Source organism: Galeopterus variegatus, unplaced genomic scaffold, assembly GCF_000696425.1.
Source record: "Galeopterus variegatus unplaced genomic scaffold, G_variegatus-3.0.2 Scaffold143, whole genome shotgun sequence".
In the NCBI taxonomy this organism is placed as follows: Eukaryota; Metazoa; Chordata; class Mammalia; order Dermoptera; family Cynocephalidae; genus Galeopterus; species Galeopterus variegatus.
Genome location: NW_007726254.1, coordinates 743,634 through 766,589, shown reverse-complemented (window position 1 = coordinate 766,589; position 22,956 = coordinate 743,634). Strand labels below are relative to the sequence as shown.

General features: G+C 40.5%; 1 protein-coding gene across 7 annotated transcripts in view; it reads right to left on the bottom strand.

Annotated features, from left to right (window-relative positions):
• Positions 1 to 22,956, bottom strand: part of UBAP2 (ubiquitin associated protein 2) — a 175,976-nt gene that overhangs the window by 18,820 nt on the left and 134,200 nt on the right. For all 7 annotated transcript variants that reach the window (XR_551873.1, XM_008590913.1, XM_008590921.1 and 4 more), the window contains 7 exons: positions 17,836 to 17,888; positions 13,919 to 13,986; positions 10,482 to 10,671; positions 7,576 to 7,789; positions 3,522 to 3,796; positions 2,755 to 2,924; positions 1,231 to 1,444 (listed from right to left, as the gene is read on the bottom strand). Coding sequence is in view for 6 of the 7 variants with exons in the window: in XM_008590913.1 (XP_008589135.1) it covers positions 1,231 to 1,444; positions 2,755 to 2,924; positions 3,522 to 3,796; positions 7,576 to 7,789; positions 10,482 to 10,671; positions 13,919 to 13,986; positions 17,836 to 17,888 (1,184 nt within the window). In the remaining variant the exon portion in view is untranslated. The remainder of the gene's footprint in view (positions 1 to 1,230; positions 1,445 to 2,754; positions 2,925 to 3,521; positions 3,797 to 7,575; positions 7,790 to 10,481; positions 10,672 to 13,918; positions 13,987 to 17,835; positions 17,889 to 22,956) is intronic.

Sequence of the window (22,956 nt, the reverse complement as noted above, 5' to 3'; positions counted from 1 at the left end):
GGGGGGGGGGGGGGGGGGGGGGGGCGTCGAAAATGAACAGATGACCAGGGCACACAGATACTTTTTTGAATGTTTAGGTGAAAGGAATGGTAGAAAGGACAAAAAAAAGGAAACCTCCATCTAACTCTGCTAACATGTTCCAGGATTCTGATCTAACCTGTGATTTTGGTCTATCATTAGAGGTAAAGTAGCATAACCTCAGAAAAGATACCTTAAAAAACATTATTGGCTTTTCTATGTCTTCTTAATGCTCTCAGCCATTTGTGTGCTTTATTAAGACAAGATGCTTTAACTCAAACAAAAATAAGACATCAGATGCACACGAGCAGGCTAAATATAAGGACCACCACAATGTAATTATTTCCTTGGCTCTATGAAGACTTTTCTTCTAAACTGGAAGCGTTATCTATTCCTTTCTGGGCAGAGTCTACACAAATTTGCAAAGTTGTGTGTGAGTGCTTGTGTAACATGATGGGAGGGCTTCTTGTGAAGCAAGGGTTTGAATTTTAGTCAGAAATTTGTGTACATTTTATTTTCCTTTTTAAAAAAGGTTTCCTTCTAAGACTCTCAGGAGATACTTGTACATCTCAACTTAAGAGAGAACCTACAACTGGCAATGACATTTAGATAGGCAGCTAGCAAGCCTATAGAAGAGCAAGACTTTAAAAGTATAATAAAGAAATCTCGTTTCTTTATTTATAGTCTAGTATTATTATTGAAAGCTGGGTAAAGAGTAATTTTAACACAATACAACTGATAATGATGCAGAACCATGTGCAGTCAAAGAAAAGGAGTCAGTAAGACAGAGAGGAGTGCATGAAATATTCAGAGATGTGGCCAGGGTCAGAATATGCAGGAGAACCCAGTACCACATCCAAAATGCATACACTATATAGAGGCTTGGTTTCCTCCACAAAGTGTGAGTACCTGTGGGTCTATTCACACACTCGACTGCATGAGTGCTAGAGATGCCCACTATAACCAAATTCAACAAACTACAAAAATTCTACTCAAAAGGGTAAGTCGATTTCTAAAATAGGGCTAGCTGGTTAGTTCAGTTACACCATGGTGCTGATAACACCAAAGTCCAGGGTTCAATCCCTGTATCAGGCAGCCGCCAAAAAACAAAACAGATTTCTAAAAATCTTATCCAAAATGAATAATATACCAAACTAAACGCTAACTTCCAAATAGAATATCCTAACAGAAGAAACCTAAAACCCCATTTACCGTGATGGTTCCTGGAGCTGACTCCGATGGACTCACAGAGCTTTGGTATACAATCCTGTCATGCACAGAACTCTGGTCATGGGAGGAAGACGTTGTTACTAGACTAGTGGAGCTCACAGATGAGCTAGTTAGACTGGAGGAGGTAATGACTGAAGTTGTATAGGTGGAGTTTGGTACTGCACTGGTCATTGGTAAGGATGTATTCAAAGGATCACTAAAAAGAGTAAAAGGTATTAGATGTAACCTTATGTCACTTTAGATAGCTTCATAAAATAGGACTTCAATTCATTATCATATTCTAAATTAAATAAACATGTAACTACTACATTCTTTAACTGTATTAAAGATGAACAACCCCCCCTGCGCACCCCCTCCCAAATGAGATGCCCCTAATTCAACTGACAGACAGAAGGATATCTTTAAGAATCATAGAGATTCTTTAAAGAATCTTTTTTTTTTTGTCCTTTTTTGAGACCAGCCGCACCGCGCTCAGCCAGTGAGCGTTGTGAGCGCACCGGTCATCCCTATATAGGATCCAAACCCGCTGCAGAAGCGCCTCTGCGCTCCCAGCGCCGCTGCGCTCCCAGCGCCGCACTCTCCCAAGTGCGCCACGGGCTCGGCCCTAAAGAATCTTTAAAAAGGGCTTTCCATCCCTGTTACTGGCCAGCTGCCAAAATAAATAAATAAAAAGGGAACTAAATTATCAGGTTTTGCCTCTGGAATGTGGAAAACTAATAAAATAAAACTCAAATCTGAGATTTTCTATTTGTATAATATTCCACTGAAAGAAAATCAGTATTCCAAAGGCATGTAGAAGTTGGATCCCTCCTAAATTACTGGCAGGAATGTAAAATGTTTTAGCCACTGTGAAGAAAGTTTGGTAGTTCCTCAAATGGTTAAATACAAGTTGGCATATAACCATAAATTTACCATAAATTCTGCTCCTAGGTATATATACAAAAATCTGAAAGCACACAAAACGAAACCAAGTGGCCATAACAGCATGATTCACTAAAGAAAAAGGAAAAAAAATCCAAATGTCCACCAACTAATGAATGAATGAAAAACCAAAATGTGGTATATCTACACAATGAAATATCTGGCTACAAAGAACCTGCATGAACCTTGACTACCTTATGCTGAGGGGCAGAGGAGGAAGGGGAACGGGGCAGAGAACCTCACACTAAGTGCAAGAAGTCAGACACAAAAGTCTACCTGTTGCATGACTCTAGTTATATGAAATGTCCACAACAAGCAAATCCAGAGGCTGATTACTGGTTGCCAAGGGACAGGGAGAGGAAGAAATTGGAAGTGTCTGCTATTGGAAGTGTCTGCTACAGGTAAGGGGTTTCTTTTGGGGGTGATGGGAAAAAAGTTCTGGAATTAATCATTGGTGATAGCTGCACAAACCCATTACCACAGGATGTATTGTCTCACCACATGATTTTTTAGGCTATATATTTTTTTGTTTTGCAAACAAAGGACTAAATTCAGTCAAAAACAGGGAAGAGAGAAGTTGTGTACCTTAAAGACTTCGAATACAAGCTGATGGGGATCTGATTACTATTTTCACTGCTTGGAACTGATCCAAATTCGGAGAGAGAGGGTTCTGAACCAAACTCCAGGGCCCCAAACTGAACATTTAATCCTGTGAAATCTGCTGAAGCAGGCATTTCCACTGCAGAAGCTGGAATCTGAAAAAGTAAAGCCAAGTCCCAAAGGTTTACAACAGAGCCAAATAAGCAACTGAGTTCCCTGGGCAATACTGGCTGGAATGAGGAGTAAGAGACAGAAGAAAGGAAAAAGGAATAGGACTTTTAAAAAAGAGAGTGAAAGAAAAAGAGCAAAGAAATATTAACAGGGGAATGGTCAGTGTTAATGCCACTAACTGCTTCTTAGAGGGGTGGGGGTGGAGTTGTGGTGGTGAATGGGTGAGGGAGGAGCGTGGGCACTGAGCTTACTAATGGTTTTAGGAACGCACAAAGGATGAAAGCATTACCTGGTCAAGAAAGCACACATCTTCCAACTGTGGGATACAGCAAAATATACAAGAACAACAGATTGTTTGAGCCAGATCTTTGAGTCTGTATTTGAATTAAGGGTCTCTGGCTCTCAGCACAAACCCATTCCCTCTAATATTAACCCAGACACTCAGAAAGGGCTGTATCCTCACAAAGCATATGTTTGACAAACACTGCATCACAGTTTCTGAGACTTAATATCCCTCTACTTGAGCTAGATGTTAAAATTAATCCACCTTTGGGACTGTGACTTCATGATGCAATGCTGACCTTAGAAACTGGAGGTATCCGTCGCTTAGGGAGTTTTATGTGTTTGGGCTGTGTTTGGTGGGCAGGCACAGTGATGTTTTTGACAGTCACGTTGGGAAGCTGCAAAAGTTTGTTCACAGTGGAAGTACTGTCTCCAGGCACTGATTCTTGAAGTTTTGCCTGGGAAAGACAAGACTCCAAACCAGGAGGAGGAACAGGGACTGCCTGCGTCTGGTGCTGCTGTCGCTGGCTCAACTGGCTAAGAACTGGGGATGGCTCAGGCTGAGATTTGAAATCTGTGTAAATGTAAAGAAAAAGAAAAGTAAGCAACGATTTTATTTAGGCACAGGGCTTTGAACCCCCTCTTCTACCCTCATTGATCATGATGAGTTCCATCGACACCAGTTTCTTCAAATGATCTTTTTTTTTTTTTTTTTTGTCTTTTGTCTTTTTCCGTGTCTGGCAACGGATCGCAACCCTCAGTGTTGCCCCCATACCGGACCGGGGACCGGCAACGGGATCGCAACCCTTGGTGTTGCTCCCGTGCCTCGCTCAGCCAGTGAGCGGGAACCGGTCTGTGTGGGGGATCCGAACCCTCGGGCGGGAGTGCCGCCGCGCTTCCCAAGCGGCGCACTTATCCAGTGCGCCACCGGACCGGCCCTTCAAATGATCTTTTTTTTTTTTTTTGTCTTTTGTCTTTTTCCGTGTCTGGCAACGGATCGCAACCCTCAGTGTTGCCCCCATACCGGACCGGGGACCGGCAACGGGATCGCAACCCTTGGTGTTGCTCCCGTGCCTCGCTCAGCCAGTGAGCGGGAACCGGTCTGTGTGGGGGATCCGAACCCTCGGGCGGGAGTGCCGCCGCGCTTCCCAAGCGGCGCACTTATCCAGTGCGCCACCGGACCGGCCCTTCAAATGATCTTTGAGATGAATCTGTTTTTCCATGAACTTTCTGAACTACCCGTGTGTGTGTGTGTGTGTGTGTGAGAGAGAGAGAGAGATGTATAATATCTGGTACATGATAAATGGAAAAGGATGCCTCAATAGGTTTGTATCTTATTTCCTATGCAGAGTGGAAATAACATTTTATGCTAAAGCATGTGGGATAGGGAACTAGCAAGAATACTGAGGTACTACACACACCACAAGCCATAAGCTAACAGAGAATTATATTTTTGTTGTTTTATGAATTTTGTACCATCTATGTGATGCTACAAAATCCAAAAAAGTACAAGAATGTGCATGATGAATATAAATCTCCCCTCCACCACTGTGCCCTTACTCCTCCACAAAGGCAAACACAGAACCAAGTTTCTTTAACATCTTCAGAGCTACTGTATCAAAATATTTACATAGAGACATTTATATATAACACCCAAACACACTACATACCTTACTTTCTTACAAACCATTTAATTTTCAGAGACTGTTCCACATTAATGTACAAAGAGCTACCTCATTCACTTTTATTACAACATAGAAATCCAGTATACATAGCATTGATTATTTTAAACTAGTACTATATTAATGAACTTTTATGTTTTCTAATCTCTTGCTATGTAAAATAATGCGGTAATGAATATATTTGTACGTAAGACATTTTGCTCAAGTGCAAGTATACCTGCAGGATCAACTGATAGAAAGAGTTGCTGGTTCACGGGGCAAATATACTTTAAATTTTGACAAACTTTGAAATTGCTATCTATAGATAGAATACATATATCCTTTTTAACATACTGTAATACCAAACTTTTATCTTTCCTGGTTTGATTGATGGAAAATGGTTTAAAGGAAATGCAAACTAAAATGATATAAATGCACTTAAGCATCATTTCATACATATACTTTAGTGTTCTTTTCCTATAGACTCTGTGGCCATTTGTTTACCTGGTTGTTGGTCTCCTTTATTTTCAGTTAATCCTTTTACACTAAGGAAACTAACCCTTTGTTTATGATATTTTCAAATATTTTTTTCATAGTTTATGTGCCTTTTAATTTGGTTATGATGTTTTCTGTCATGCCTAGAAAGGTCTCCCTCACACAGAATATATATAAATCCCCTTATGTTTTTCCTACAACTGTTGTAGATTGACAATTTATATTTAAATATTTGACCCATTTATATTTAAATACTTGACCTACTTTTTTTTTTTTTTTATAAGGATGCAACTTCATTTTCCAATTAGATATCCAATTGCAATAAACCATTTTTTCGCCACTGATTTAAAATGCCACTGCTATCATACAGGACAGAGAATGGCAATCCTTCTCTGTAAAGGGCCAGACAGTATACATTTTTGCCTTTCAAGGCCATCTGTCACCAACTACTCAACTGTGCGTTTGTAGATTGAAAGTAGCCAGACTTTGGCGCAAATAAAACTTAATCTACAGGGCCGGCCCGGTGGCGCACTGCTACAGTGCGCCACTTGGGAGCGCGGTGGCGCTCCCGCCGAGGGTTCGGATCCCACATACAGACCGGCCGCTCACTGGCTGAGCGAGGTGCGGGCGCAACACCGAGGGTTGCGATCCCGTTGCCGGTCCCGGCCCGGTACAGGCGCAACACCGAGGGTTGCGATCCGTTGCCGGTCACGAAAAAAGACAAAAAGGAAAAAAAAAAAACTTAATCTACAAAAAACAGGTGGCAGATCCAGTTTAGATGAATCCTTTTTTGAACTTGATATTAGAGGCATGTACCAAAAAGATAGGCTTTATAAAGAATATGGGAATAGCATGCTTACATCTAAAAACTCTTATTACTCATTAGTAAAGGTTTGGGAAAAAATTAACATAGAAGACCTACATATGCTATCAAAAAGGCCTGCTTGAAGAATGGCCTCTAGCTGGCATCTGGGAACTTGGAATGTTGGTATGTGCTAGGCAAAAGGTGCCAACACACTAACCCATTAGAGTGGCTAACTGTGCCTAGAATGTCTGCACAAACAATGTGGTATATGCTCAATATGTGCATATTTTTCCTTCTAGGAATGTGTAATTTTGTTATGTGCTAGGCAGAGGTTACCTACATATCCGGTCCCCAATAATAACCTTGGGCACCAAGTCACTAATGAATTTCCTTGGTAGACATCACTTCAAACCTAGGATTAGTCTCAGGTATTTCCAACACAGTAAGCCATTTCATTGAGCAGAGAAATGTGCATCTCTGTTTCTCAATATGCCCTCAACATAAACCAACCCACACAGTGAACTCTATGATTAAAATAACCCCCTGCTATTTGTTAATACAGTGTAGCATGTGAGCATTGGTGGGGAATGGTGGTTTAATGTCACAATTTCTATGGGAGTTTATTCCAGAACACATCCAGCTTACACATGGTGCCTTTATAATACAAACCACAGAAAGTAAAGTTTGACCAAATCATGGTAGATACGTACAAATGTTAGAATGAGAAAACATCACAGAGGGGATGATTTAAAATGCTATCCACATTCCACCTTCTGTCACCACCCTATTCTTTTTTTTTTTTTTCCTTTTTGTCTTTTTTACTGACCAGTAACGGGATCACAACCCTCGGTGTCGCGCCCGCACTGTGCTCAGCCAGTGAGCGGGAACCGGTCTCCACATGGGATCCGAACCCTCGGTGGGAGAGCCGCCGCGCTCCCAAGCGGCGCATTCTCCAGTGCGCCACCGGGACGGCCCTGTCACCACCCTATTCTAACAGAGCTCAGAAAATTCTGTCTATGCATTTATTCAAAGTGCTGTATACTCATATTTGCATGCTTTTACCATGCTTTTGCACGTCGTCAAAGCATCATCTTCTCAGCACCACACTCTCCCGAGTGAGCCACCAGGCCGGCCCCAAAGCATCATCTTCTACTACTACTACTATTACTGCTGCTGCTGCTACTACTACTACTAACAACAACAAAAGCAACAAATAAATTCAGGTATTATACAACAAAAAGAAGAATGACTTAATTCAGTACCTCTAAAGAGTTCTGCTAAAAAGAAACATCTCTGCACAAGTTCCATATTAGTGTTCACAAGTCAACATACTCTGCTGATGTTTAGCATGTCCTCAGTAGGAACAAACCAACATAGAAAATGCATACTTACCAAAATGACTGAAGACTGAGGACTGGGATGCTGAGGGCTTGAGATCCCAAGAAGTAGTAGTTGTGGGAGGATTTGTACTATTCTGCTGTGAACTTGGGGTGGTGGTAAACTGGCCCAAACTCGAAGTTTTCAACTGGTCCAAAATCTGGGAGCTGGTGATGTTTGCCATTTTTGATGGTGCAAGTTCTCCAAATCCTGAGCCGAGAACGGATGACTTTACAGGGAAATAAAAGTACAAATCCTCAGCAATACCAAATTTCTACCCCACACGTTAAAACGCACCAAGTATTTTCACAAGTATTTCAAAAACTGTAACCTAGAACAATTAGTAAGACTCACCTTAGAAAATACTACATGAAAATATTACTTATACAATAAAAACTGACCAAATAAATCCAGCAATCCTTCCAGATTCTGATGTAAGAGGTAAAGGGGAGGAAAATATTTGCCATTAATTTTAAGAAATTAATTTTTTTAAAAAGCCATGCCTGAAGTTCACAATTAAATATCACTTTTTTTAAACCAAACAGGAATATCATGAAGTAAATGACAAAGACATGCTTGACAAAAATATAATATTGTCTTAATGTGTGAACCACTGTAATCATCTTTAATAACTAGAATAGGTTTGGTCACAAAAGAGATCAGCCATAAGATCATCCTGCAAGATCAGATACAGGTCACAGAACTTAAGCTATTAATTTTCCAAAATCACACACTGAAATACACAGATATTTGAGGAAGGGCAAATACGTGGAAGTGGGGCTATGTTCATATCAAGATATTTATATGACCAGGAGCACCAAATATACTCCATAGGTACACAAAAAACAATGATAATCCTCTCCATCTGTCCTGTCAGATCATACACCAAGATCCAAAGAGAGTGAAAGCCTCTGACTAGAAAATACAGTGGAAGATCAACTGCATTTTAACATATTGAGACCATTCTGAAAGATAAGCTCTTCATCAAAAATAACATTTCAAATCCATCTAAGGTCAAAAACAGAAATTATTTGCAGTCCCACAAGAGGTTAGGTAAAGTAAGTTGAAGTAATTATTTCTGTTATCAATATTATTCAAAGACAGGGAGAGTCCCAGTTGTTGTGAGGAAATCCAAAATTCTCCATTGCAAGCTCATGTTATGCTATGGGCAGTTGTGGCACAGCAATAGCAGAATCTGCTCCTATTGGAACAGTTGTGCTAATAATGTTCCTTATCAGTGCTCCAGATTCTTTGCTCATGCTGTTAAGTTCCGCAATGATTATAAAGAGCAGTAGGGTTAAGAACCACTGCTCCAGGAAAATGCTAAACAAACAAGTCTTACCCCAGTTTCTCAAGGTGTTGGTCATGACATAAAGCAACATACTTGAAGGTCATGTAAAAACTCAAGCCCTACCTATGAATTCAGTGGCCAGGCCAAGAACTCCAGCAAGTCAGTATGGACGCTACATCATTACACCAGCAGCAGACGGAAAGGTAGAGGAGAAGACATTGGTGGTTCAATAAAAAAAATCAAGAGTTTTATTAGGTCTTCTCAAAATAGAGATGGCCTCATGCCTTGGGCTGTCCCACTTAAAGCACTGACTCCATCTCATACAAGGGAACTTCAAAGTTTGTGGAACAGGGCCGGCCCGGTGGCGCACTGCTATAGTGCGCCGCTTGGGAAGCGCGGCGGCGCTCCCGCCGAGGGTTTGGATCCCACATGCAGACCGGTTCCCGCTCACTGGCTGAGCGAGGCACGGGAGCAACGCCGAGGGTTGCGATCCCGTTGCCGGTCCCGGTCCGGTACGGGGGCGACACTGAGGGTTGCGATCCATTGCCGGACACGGAAAAAGACAAAAAGGAAAAAAAAAAAAGTTTGTGGAACAATAGAATTAAAGGGTAATGTAAATCTTTCCACAAACTTTTTTGAAGTATGCTTGTATACCAATGACACTAATAATGCCAAGTCCCCAAGCCCACAAAGTGATGTGACTATGGGGAGTTGAACACAGCAATGAAACATCTGCATATTCAATTCCCAATTTTACCTGGGTAAAGCAACTGATTTGCATCAGGTAGGGAAGAAAATTCTGTTTTTCAACAACAGATTTCAGGTAAAATACAGGAAAGAATGAACCAAAACAATTATTGCTAGTACAAACTTTAGGTCTATATTCATAGTCCTTTCAGCTTCCCCTTGCCAGCTCAGAATTTCACCATTCTGCAGCTACCTTCTCTCATAAGCTATGCTCTCAGCTACTACAATCAGCCTATCTTCACAATCTGCACTAACAGTTCCTGAAGTTCTTTCTCACAGGAACTTAATTAACTTTTGGAAATCAGAGTCGTACATGCAGCACTACATGACACTGTTTCAGTAAAAACACATCCAAACTATAAGAGCCTCTATTATATCTTCTGACATTTTAAGAAAAAGTAACTTTATTTAATGAAATAACAAAGAAAAATGTAAAAAATATAAGCACCTAGGCAGACATGGAAAGAACTATTTTTGCATGATTTTATAGCAAGCCAGTACTGACAAACATTTGCATTTAAGTAAATTGGAAGACATGTGAAAAACTTAACATATTAAGTATAGAAACAGACTTTGAAACAAGATAAAAATCATTAATTAGAAAGATGCTTTCAAATCTGACTGAGTGACCATTAGTTGAAAAGAATTCAACTTATCATAAAGAAATATTTTAGTCTTCATCCAGGAAACTCAGGTAGTTAAATTCCACATGGAATCATCAGATATGTGCTTGGAATTTATCACATCATTGTTTTCTGGACTAAGATCTACTGTAGAAATTTTTATATTTAGTAAATAATTGTAAAGCATGTGTCATATTCTAGCATACATTTGATAATGGGTACATTCCGTAAAATCCCATAATGAAACAAAAGTAGTTTACCAGACTCTGAGGAGAACAGGAGTTGACAGCGGTGGAGCTGCCAGTCCCTGTTGCCATCTGATTGTTGTGCTGAGAATTTGTGAAGACAAGAGCTTGACCAAAGCCCTGCTGTTGGGAAGTTTCAAAGGAGTTGACTTCTGAGGCTTGACTAGGAGGAACAGGCTTCTGGAGCAAGGCTACCAGATCAATGCTAAGCAGACAAAAAGCAAATGAGGAACCAGTCATAAGCAAATCTTACCAACAAATGAATTTGAGAAGTAAATTTCTGCTAAAAATCATCTAAATGAGAACCTTCGGAAAATGGGGTACAAGGGAGCCAAAAGAAGGGGCATCAATCCCCGGCCCCAAAAGCATACGAAGCCACAGAGACAGAAGTAGGGCTTTGCAAAGAAGAGAAACAAAAAGGTATATTGAGAAATTTTCACAAAAATGACACAATGATAACTGATTTAAAAACCTGGAGTAAACAATTTTCTGAAGCTTGGATCATTTTGTTTAGAATATTTTACCCCAGGGCCGGCCCGGTGGCGCACTGCTACAGTGCGCCGCTTGGGAGCGCAGCGGCGCTCCCGCCGAGGGTTCGGATCCCACATACAGACCGGTTCCCGCTCACTGGCTGAGCGAGGTGCGGGCACAACACCGAGGGTTGCGATCCCGTTGCCGGTCCCGGTCCGGTGTGGGCGCGACACTGAGGGCTGCGATCCGTTGCCGGTCACAAAAAAAGAGTAGTGAATCTGTATTCTTAGGAAATGAAGAGCCATACTAAACCATTCAGTAAGTTTCACATTTATCTTAAATATTCCTAAAACTTTTGCATTCTATCCCATAATATATTTAAATTTACACATACAGTTAACCTTTGAACAACAAAGGGGTTAGGGACATCCCCCTGCACAGTTGAAAATTCATGTATAAGCTTTGACTCCCCCAAAACTATTAATACCCTACTATTAACTGGAAGCCTTACCAATAACATAAAGTCAATTAACACATATTCTGTATGTTATATATATTACAGACTGTACTCTTACAATAAAGTAAGCTAAAGAGAATGTTACTAAGAAAATAATAAGGAAGAGAAATCCATAAGAGATCACTTTTTTACTGTGATAAGCAATTTACTGGAGAGAAGAGATGCTCATGCAGAGATGGTGAGCATCACTCGGCAATGTTTTAAGTGGATGCTCGCAACACCTGTGCTCACTGCAATAGCAACAGGGGGTGGCTACAGAATTACAGTAGTGCAGTATGTACTATAGTTAATTTTATGCAGTTATGATTTAATACTGCATCTTTACATTTGTTTACATTTCTCACAACTTCAAAGAGCACCATGTATGGTCTATTAGTGTTTGTGTGGTTTTTGATAAATTTTAATTTTTTATAATAGATTTGTGTATATTTTATGGTAGTAAATGATAAAATATACTAGTACCTACAAATATTTTATGCATTCATGACATACCTTTTTCTTAATTCTTCTGATATTTCTAGGCTACACAGTTTGTCTTTGATTGTCAAAAATTTCCAAATGAAACATCTGCATATTCAATTCCCAATTTTACCTGGGTAAAGCAACTGATTTGCATCAGGTAGGGAAGAAAATTCTGTTTTTCAACAACAGATTTCAGGTAAAATACAGGAAAGAATGAACCAAAACAATTATTGCTAGTACAAACTTTAGGTCTATATTCATAGTCCTTTCAGCTTCCCCTTGCCAGCTCAGAATTTCACCATTCTGCAGCTACCTTCTCTCATAAGCTATGCTCTCAGCTACTACAATCAGCCTATCTTCACAATCTGCACTAACAGTTCCTGAAGTTCTTTCTCACAGGAACTTAATTAACTTTTGGAAATCAGAGTCGTACCCACCGAGGGTTCGGATCCCACATGCAGACCGGTTCCCGCTCACTGGCTGAGCGAGGTGCGGGCGCGACACCGAGGGTTGCGATCCCGTTGCCAGTCCCGGTCCGGTACAGGCGCGACACTGAGGGTTGCGATCCGTTGCCAGACACGAAAAAAGACAAAAAGGAAAAAAAAAATTTTTTTCCAAAAAATTTTCCAATATACTTATTGAAAAAAATCTGCGTAAGTGGACACACACAGTTCAAATCCATGTTGTTCAAGGGTCAACTGTGTATCACATAATTTTCTCTCATAAATATTAAAAAATAAATGTACAATACTTTAACAAATACTCTGTTAACTAGAAATCTTGATATGCCCCCAGAGAGACACATATTCCAATTTGAGAAGCATAACCTGAAAGCATGAGGAAGAAATCATGTTCCAGATAAATACTACCTGATACGTGAATGAGCTGCTAACTTCCTGTACCAACTTTTCTCCAACCTTACCTAGTATAGCAGGACCTGCAAGATGCTCAGGATTACCTAACGTGGTAATGCACTCCATTAAATCCTTTCAAAGTCCAGTTCCCAATCTGTTCTCCTACCTGAAATACTCACCATGCTGGTGAAATAGGAATATTCTGCAAGGTCAAATAATTCAAGACTCACTCCTGATACAGAGCAAAGTTCCTAGCCCAAGTTCCTCTCCTTACACACTGCCACTGTAAATCTCTGATAGCCAAGTTGAAAATAAAAGAATCACTAAAAAGTCTAGTAAATTCTTTTTGATGAAAATAATCCTAAAAATTTACTGAGCCATAAATACAATGAAGAAGGTACATGCACTTAACAAGAAATTCTGAGCAAGTCACAAAACAATATATTCCAAGACATAACCTTTAATCATTTTTATTTCTCTATAATGAAGTCTTATAACATTCTCATTTAGCATGAGATTGAACACGTTAGGTTAAAAACTGCCTTCACTTCTAAGGTGTCATATAATCTAGGCTTTCATCTCTCCAGACCACTGCATTTTGAAACCATTGTCAAAGATGTTTAAGGTTATCGTGAAAACTAGGATGTACATAAAAGCTCTTCAGTAATTCAGTTCAGTACAATTTCTAAGAATGTTGCTATTACCCCCAAAGCTCCTTTCTTTTCTGTAATCTAGATTAAAAAAAATAGAACCCATACAAAATAAGAAGTTTGTATTAGCTTTGAGAAGATCTAAATAAATAGTAAAATACAAAGAAACCAAAGAATATAATGTATTGAGTTCATTCCGTCAAAAAAAACAATAGGTTTAGAAAAGTGAAGAGAGCAACCATTAAATAGCTTTAACAATCTCTGCTGAAATTGCTAACAAATGACAAAAATAATTGCTATTCTAACTCATCAGTGGATACAACTAATTAGGAAATGATTGAAGCTCTGTGTAAGCACCAGGTAGGGGTAAAATAAAGGTTAGTTTTAGATGAAAAGGAAAAAAAAAAAAGAAGAACCAAAAATGAAAACACTTTCCCTGAGGCAACAAATTTCAGTTATGCTTTGTATAACAAACAAAAGACAGCAAAAAATATTTACCTTTGCTCAATTGTGACACAATTCTCGGCTGGAACAGAGGAAGCAGTGAAGACCTTTGTTTCAGAAAGCTATATGAAAAGTTTAAATTTATTTTTTAAAAAGTTTTAATTTATTCTATAAATATGAAACCAAAATATATTGAATTCCTAACAATTTTTAGTCAACAGTATACTCTTATAGTTCACCTACAAGATGTTCCACACAATTGACCATGATGAGTACTTTTCCTCAGGTGAAGGTAATTTTAGACTGATAAGCCTGCAAGAATGATTTCGCATCAGGGAAATGGTGAGAATAATGGGAAACCACGCAGTGAAATAAAGTCAAACCAGGGTTCAAATCCCAGTCGCATTATTCTATTTGACATTATACAAAATGAGAGTACCAATTAAACCATCACAAGTTACCAAAAATGTCCTCCAAAGTTGAAATATTTAAAAAGATAAAATAATTGGTTCTATAGACAAATGTCTTTTGTATTTCATTGATTAATAATTTACATTTCATTTTTATTATATCATGGGTTTCTTTTATTTTTAAAAAATTTATTCTACTAAGGTATAGCACATAGAATAAACTGCAAATATTCAAACTGAATAATTGAATGAGTCGTGAAACCAACACCACAATCAAGACAATGAACATATTTTTCACTCCCCAAAAGTTTTCTCCTGTCCCTGTGTAATCCCTAACTCTCACCACTTGCTTGTATCCTAGGCAACCACTGGTGTGCTTTCTATCACTATAGATCAGGTTTCATTTTCAAGAATTTTAAATTAAATCAAAGCATACACTCTTATATACCTGGCTTTTTTCACTTGACATAATTATTTTGAGATTCATGCATACTGTTTTAACTCACTTTTAGTGTGCTCAAGTTCAATTTTTTGAACCTCAATTGACATTAATGATAGGCATTCTCTTTATTTTTTCAAAAGAAAGAGGGTTTTGAAAAACAGAAAAATGTTGATCTAATGAGATAACATGGAAAACTAATAAAAATGCTATTCAAAGGTTCCTATAATTCTTATCAACCCTAAAAGTCTCAAAACTCTGAAATATTGTATAAAACCAGACTTCCTGAGACAGTAATATGTAAGCAGGGTTAGAGGGCACAGTGGGTGTCCATTTTCTTTAAAAACAAAATGTACTAAATTGATTACTGATTCAACCAGAAGAGCCTTTCTTGCAACCTGTTCCAAGGCAGTGTCTTAAGGGTACCAGTGAATCCATTTTTGCCTCAGAGAAACTTAAATAGTTAAGAAAAAGGAAGAAGTAACATGGCAGTAAAATAAAAAGCAATGACATTAAGTCTAAAGCCTTACAGATACAAAGTTCAAGGTAAATCAGAACTACTATAATCAATGACATCATATCTAACCCTGTCAAAGTACAGACGACTGGACTGTTTCCTTCTCTTTCTTAAAAAAAAAGGGGAGAGGGGACATCAATAGTTATTGTTCTAAAGTGTAAAAGGAATTTAAGATTCGCTTTTTAGAGTGTTCCCCTGCCAATGAGCATTACTTTGTATCACCGCATGAAAATGTTAAATTTATTCTAATTCCAGAGAAAAGGAGATGCCCAAATTCCCAATTTGAACTCTTTTCAGGAATTACATATAGTGATACAGCAGAATATTAATGTCTGTGGGTGTACATATTACCTGTAATATAACTTCCATCATAAAACCTCATTTGCAGGAATGCTATTATAATATTCGTTACACAAATAAAAAATAGGAGGCTCAAGATGAAGATGAAAAATAGGAGGCTAGAATTTGAATACAGTTCTTTTGCCTTCTGATACCCTGCTGATTTTCTAACCTGCTTGCTGACCCTGACAGGCAAAGAGATGTAAAGCTTTTAGCCATGGAAACCTCCCCCCATTCCCCAAAAAATTCTTAGCAAAAATTCTAATAATACAAAACATTTGAAAGTAGGACTGTTTGAAAATGAAATAAGGTGTCCACAGGCTGCTCACTTTTCCTTCCCCTTAACATTGGTGTACATCCCTCCACAGATTGAAATAACCATTTATCTAGTCTAGCCCTTCGCATTACAGGTAATATCATACCTCTACTGATGCAGAGTCAGAGACAGAGACAGCTACAGAGCCAGGTGGCATCATACCCAAAGACCTTAATGTTAGTGTACAGCAGCAGTGAAAATATACCCTAAATCTCCTAAATCCCAATCAAATGAGTATATCTACTCTAATCCTTCTTCAGATTCTATTCAGCTCACTCCCTAACAAACTGGATTTAATATTGCTTAATAAAAAAAAAAAAAAAGAAGCGTAAGTGCAAACTTGTAAAAAAAAAATGTATTTGTGAGTTAAGTCTGTTAAAAGTAATTTTTACAAAGTAAAAATGAATCTATGCTACAGTGTTATTAAAACACTACTTGGAAGCCAAATAATACTGTATATGGGGAAGTACTCATTCTTTTTTTCACAACGAGGGCTAGCCAGTTAGCACACTCAGTTAGAGCATAGTGCTGATAACACCAAGCACCAAGGTCAAGGGTTCAGAGCCCTGTACTGGTCAGCTGCCAAAACAAAACAAAAACCTAGGCAATTACTTTTTTTTCAGAAAGGAAAAACCAAGACCCAAGGAACGGTGCTTTAAGGTCATTAAACAAGTCATGTAGAAATCATGCTTCTTGTTTCCCATTCCAAGCAGTTATTGTCCAACATAAACAGAAATACACATGAGAGACAGAGGAAAAAAATTATAAATCTCAAAGTTCGGGTACTTGATGTAATTTTGAAGACCAGTACTTGTAACCCTTTTACTCTTTCCCTCCCACTGTCTGCTCAAACTCTGTCATGTACATACTTCTGTTCTGGAATTTGGGAGTCAAACAGAAAAATGGTATAAAATATGGTATTTGGCTAGTTACCTTTTTCATTATTTAATTTGGATATTTTTTCTCAAAAAACATCTTAGCTAGGGCTGGCCCGGTGGCGCACTGGAGAGTGCGCTGCTTGGGAGCGCGGCAGCGCTCCCGCCGAGGGGTCGGATCCCACGTGGAGACCGGTTCCCGCTCACTGGCTGAGCGCGGTGCGGGCGCACCACCGAGGGTTGTGATCCCATTGCCGGTCCCCGGTTCGGGCGCGACACCGAGGGTTGCGATCCCGTTACCGGTCAGTAAAAAAGACAAAAAGAAAAAAAATATATATATATATATCTTAGCTAAAACCAGAACTTATAGATTAACACTACCCAGGAGCTAGTGTACTACTCTGAAAATTGTCCATGGAATAAATAAATACAAAAAGAAGAGTTCTAGTCAAAAGCAGAAGAGGTAGGAAAAGGAACCAGAATGAATTATTCAGGTTAATTTCAACCGTGACTCAAAATGTAGAATTGCTTTCCTTTAATAAAAATACTCTAAACAATATGTAATAGTCCACAAATCAGAGCAACAGAGTAAACTGGCTATCAGGTTGAACAAAACAGAGACAAGCTAAAAAAAAATTCAGTCCTACTTAACACTTGGTCTTTTTTTTTTTTTTTTTTAAAGATGACCGGTAAGGGGATCTTAACCCTTGACTTGGTGTTGTCAGCACCATGCCCTCCCAAGTGAGCGAACCAGCCATCCCTATATAAGAATCCAAACCCTTGGCCTTGGTGTTATCAGCACCACACACTCCCAAGTGAGCCATGGGCTGGCCCCAACACCTGGTCATTTTTAAGCAGATGCTTTTATAACCAAGTTCCTTAAAAATCTGAAAACACTAACTTCCTTCTGAGAAGCTTTTGCTAAAAAAAAAAGCTAACTATCTAAGAACACGGATAGGATAAATGCCAGAAAAGGAACCAAGATGAGATAAGATGTCTCAGTCTTTCTTCCAATCACAGATGTCCCTACCAGACACCAAAGAAAGATGAATCTGATCTGATGCCAAACACTTACATCTTCAGTCCAGTCTTCTGTTGTCCACTCTTCCACAGAATTCTTCCAGGCCCCTGTGGGGTATGACAACAATCAAAGTTCACACCACAAAGTCAAATATAGTCTGATTCCATATGATTATTTATTGTGTACTGTGCAAAACAAACAAAAATCATATACTTCATATATCTCATCAGTAACTTAGTTTACAATTCAAGAAATATGAGGCTCTTAATCTATTCTCAATAAAATCAGTAATGTTTTCAAATGCAACTTGGCTAGTATTATCTACATAAACTCAAATCAATGTCTCAGATTGATTTTGCTTCAATTTAGATTATATCCAAGCAATTCTGCCATAAGTAAGAAAGTATGGACACAACACAAATACACACATTTAACAATGGGTTAATTCCTTATTATATATATGCTACAACAGTATTATATAATATATATTAAAACAGAACAATGATATTATATAATATATATATTAAAACAGAACAAAACTCATTTTAAGGTAAATCTACCTAAGACCCTATTTCAGGTGGATTACTGAATTATCAAATTTAGAGAAGCATCCTTTTTTATAAAATATTAGCTCTACTAGATGGTTTCCTGAAAGGTAATCAGCAAAGGTTAATGTTACTCCTGTTCATATCAAATCTGCTACTGTAAGTCCTGAGGAGCAGGTGCAGATGACATACTCAAACATTTCCTACAGAATAATCACCCATGAAACAGTGCTTTAAAGTGATGGTATTCAAAAATCCTAACTTAAGGGCCGGCCTGTGGCTCACTTGGGAGAGTATGGTGCTGATAACTCCAAGGCAATGGGTTCAGATCCCTATATAGGGATGGCCAGTTAGCTCACTTGGGAGAGCATGGTGCTAACAACACCAAGTCAAGGGTTAAGATCCCCTTACCAGTCATCTTCTTAAAAAAACAAATAAAAAAAAAAAAGCCCCCAAAATCCTAACTTAGTACTTTATGGATCCTGTGTAGTACAGGCCTATTATTTTAAAACATGTATGGAGGGCCGGCCCGGTGGCGCACTGCTACAGTGCGCCGCTTGGGAGCGCGGTGGCGCTCCCGCGGAGGGGTCGGATCCAACATACAGACCGGTTCCCGCTCACTGGCTGAGCAAGGTGCGGGCGCAACACCGAGGGTTGCGGTCCCCTTGCCGGTCCCGGTCCGGTACGGGGGCGACACTGAGGGTTGCGATCCATTGCCGGGCGCGAAAAAGGACAAAAAGGACAAAAAAAAAACATGTATGGAAACATATACCCATAGATAGTGGTTTTAAAAGGAAATACACCAAGATACTAACAATAACCACCCCCGGAAACTAGGATTGTGGAATTTTTCAGTTCCCTCACGGGAAGAAAGGAGTTAAGCAAAATCCCATTTCTCTCCAAAAGTGTGTGAGTGGGGCAGGGAAGGGGAAGACAAAGAGGGACACAAAAAAGGCAGGTGACCATGTCTAACTTCCTTGGAATTGTACTATTAATCTAATTGACCTCCTCGTAAATAAAATGATGGTTGTTTCCTAGGAAAAGAGTCCTTATCTATGAAATGCTTTTAATGGGATGTCCCTGATGTAGGACTGACTAGTCATGTCAATCACAGAATCTATGGATTTATGTAGCATGGCTCCCTGTAAAATGCTTGGAGGTGGCAGGGAGAAGAGGGCCTTGTTGGTACCCAGGATAGCAAGACCACTAATAGGGTTCCCGTGGACCCACATAGGAGCAAGGAGCCACAACTGAAAAAATGGAGCCACTCAGAGGCCAGTGAGTCATCACAAGGGACTAGTACATGGCCCATCCCATGGGAGTGTTTGGAGAGGGGGCAGTGGGGAAGACGGGCCCACCAGGAGAACACTGGAACACAGCAAGGACAGCTGATCTGCACTCCAATCAGCACAGGACCACTCAGAGGAGACTGGTCAGGAATATAGAATTGCATGGGGTGCAGTTTGGTAAAAAGACTCAGGTGCAAATCAGAGTTACTACACAACCCAGGTGCACTGAGTCTCTGGAGAGCTGGAAATACCTATAAAGTCAACCATTATAACCTGTACTGCACAAAAAGCCTTCCCTAGGGAAGCAGCAGCAAAGCAGCAATTTAGCTAAACCACAGAGCTCAGGTGTTGATCTCAACAGGAAGTTCCCCCACTTTAGAAGAAAACAACAGACAAAAAAATTAGTTCCGGCTCAGACACACCACCACTGCCTTGAGTCTGCCAACAGACACAAGGCATGCAGCTAGGGACCAGATCCCCATCCCACAACCAGGCACATTGTGACAGCACCTCAGGGCCTGCCCAAGGATCAGAGGGATAGAGCTGGGGACCAGACCCCCCCACAACCAGGCACACCACCAGTACCAAGGAGCATGCCAACAGCATCCATGTGGGTGGCCCACCACAGCCACCACAATAACCATGACTGCTGCAAAGTGGCTACATGCCACAACCACCAAGCAGACGGTCTACCAGCCACTGGAGTACACTGACACAAGGAAAGTCATCAGCAGAAATAAGTAAAGAAGGGCCGGCCCGGTGGCGCACTCGGTTGAGTGCGGCGCTTGGGAGTGCGGCGGTGCTCCCGCTGAGGGTTCGGATCCCATATAGAGACTGGTCCGCTCACTGGCTGAACGCGGTGCGGGCGCGACACCGAGGGTTGCGATCCCATTGCCGGTCACGGTAACCAGGCGCGACACCGAGGGTTGCAATCCCGTTACTGGTCAGGAAAAAACACAAAAAAAAAAGGAAAAAAAAAAAAAGAAAAGAAGAGGATGTCTTTCTACAAAGCCCATTCCAGAGCGACAGAAGAAGCATGTACTCTATGATTATACTGGGAGACCTGATCACACCTCTCAGCATTGGACAGATCATCTAGGCAACAAATTAACAGAGTAACCATCATTCTTTCAGAAGGAGAAAAGAAATCTAGAGTTATCAGAGGAGGGAGGGGAGTAGGTGAGGGGGATGGGGTGAGATTGGACAAGGGGCATAAAGAATAAGTATGATTTGTAACAATACATATGCCAGAAATACTGATTTCATCAACATATCTCAACATTGAACCCCCAAAATACGTATAATCAATTCTGATTCAATAAAAATAAATAAAAAATTAATAAGATATAACATAAATAAAGCAAGCAAAAAACATAGTATGTAGTAGTCTGCAGGAAAAACAGGCCAACGAAGTTGGAAGCACAAATGCAACATGTTAGAGTGGTATGCCAGGAAAGCCCCATGTCAGGAGCAAGAGCGAAGTTATTGCAGTGACCTGCCATCCTGACACAGACTGTAAAAAGTGCTAGACATTAGATACATACACACACGGGCTCATGTCCTAATCCAATTTTGGAATATTATAATTTTAGTTAGAACGTGATCTTTGGCCTGAGGAGAGGAGCGTCAACAGCAGCACGATGGGAATGTCTATTAAAATGCTTTGCCCAGTTTTTAATCAGGTTGTCTTGAAGGACTGTATTCTTGCTGCCGAACAAGATGCCTCTCTCCTGGAAGAATGGTATTTAGAAAGCAAGATCTGGGACTTCCAGTCAAGATGGCAGAATAGATGGTCCCTAGCATCACTCTCTCCCACAAATCAACTGATTTACAACTATAAAAACATAATATCAAGTGCATACGGAATGGGGAGACGTCCAGCGTGGGAGGCAGAAGCTCTGCGGAGACCACAAGCCCTACAGGGCAGCTGTCGCATGATCCAGCATAGGCTTCACCGCCGCCACCCGGCTCCATTCCCAGCCCAGCACAGTGTGCAGCACAGAGTAGGGAGACGTACGGCAGGGGAGGCGGAGGCTCCACAGATACCACACCCCCTGTGGGGCCGCCACTGCATGATCCAGCAGGTAGGCTTCACCGCAGGCACCCGGCTCCATTCCCAGCCCGGCCTAGTGCACATGGAGAAGGGTGACATCCGCAGAGCAGGCGGGAAATCCGCAGGGACCACACCGCCACAGCGCGATCCAACAACACGGCCCAGTGGGGACAGAGCAGGGAGACGTCCAGCGGGGGAGGCAGAAGCTCCGCAGAGACCACACACCCTGTGGGGGGGCTGCTGCCACGCAATCCAGCAGCAGGTAGGCTTCACCACCACCTGGCTTCATCCAGCCCAGCCCAACACGCACGGAGCATGGAGACGTCCAGCACAGGAGGTGGAAGAACAGCAGAGACCACACACCCTGTGATACTGCCCCAAGACCCAGCAGCCCAGCGGACTCCAAGACAACCAGAGAGGTGGCTCCCCGGTGAGCCACAAGACAACCAGAGAGGTGGCTCCCCGGTGAGCCCCAAGACCCAAGGCAACCACACACGCAAGGCACTAGTGGCCAACTGAGCAGTCACCAAGGTAGCCATACCAAATTGGCAACCACAGCAACATATTAGTCAGTCAATAATGTCAAACCTGTGGACTGTGAAACCCCCTCCTACAATGAATAAATAAATCAAAAAAAAGATACCAGATATATGAAAAATCAAAAAAGTACACCACCAAAGGATAATAACTCTAAAGCTCTAGATCCTATAAACAAGAAGCCCTTGAAATGACTGACAAGGAATTTTGAGTGATAATTCTAAAGAAACTGAATGACATACAAGAAACTCAGCTAGACATCATGATGAAATGAGGAAAAGTATACAGGACCTGAAAGAGGAAATGTACAAGGAAATCAATGTCCTGAAAAAAAATGTAGCAGAACTTGCCGAACAGAAGAAGTTATTCAGTGAAATAAAAAACACAACAGAGAGTTTAACCAGCAGGCTTGTGGAAGTTGAAGAGAGAACCTCTGAACTTAAAGATGGGCTGTTTGAAATAATACAAGCAGACAAAAAAGAAAAAAGAATCAAAGGCATTGAAGAAAACCTGAGAGAGATATCAGACAACCTTAAGCGCTCAAATATCCGAGTCATGGGTATTCCAGAAGGGGAGGAAAAAGGAGATTGCACCGAAAACATATTCAACAAAATAGTGGCAGAAAACTTCCCAGGTATAGGAAAAATCACAGATATTCAGATCCAGGAAGCTCAATGATCTCCAAACATATTCAAGCCAAAAAGGTCTTCTCCAAGACTTGCTATAGTCAAACTGGAAAAACTCAGAGACA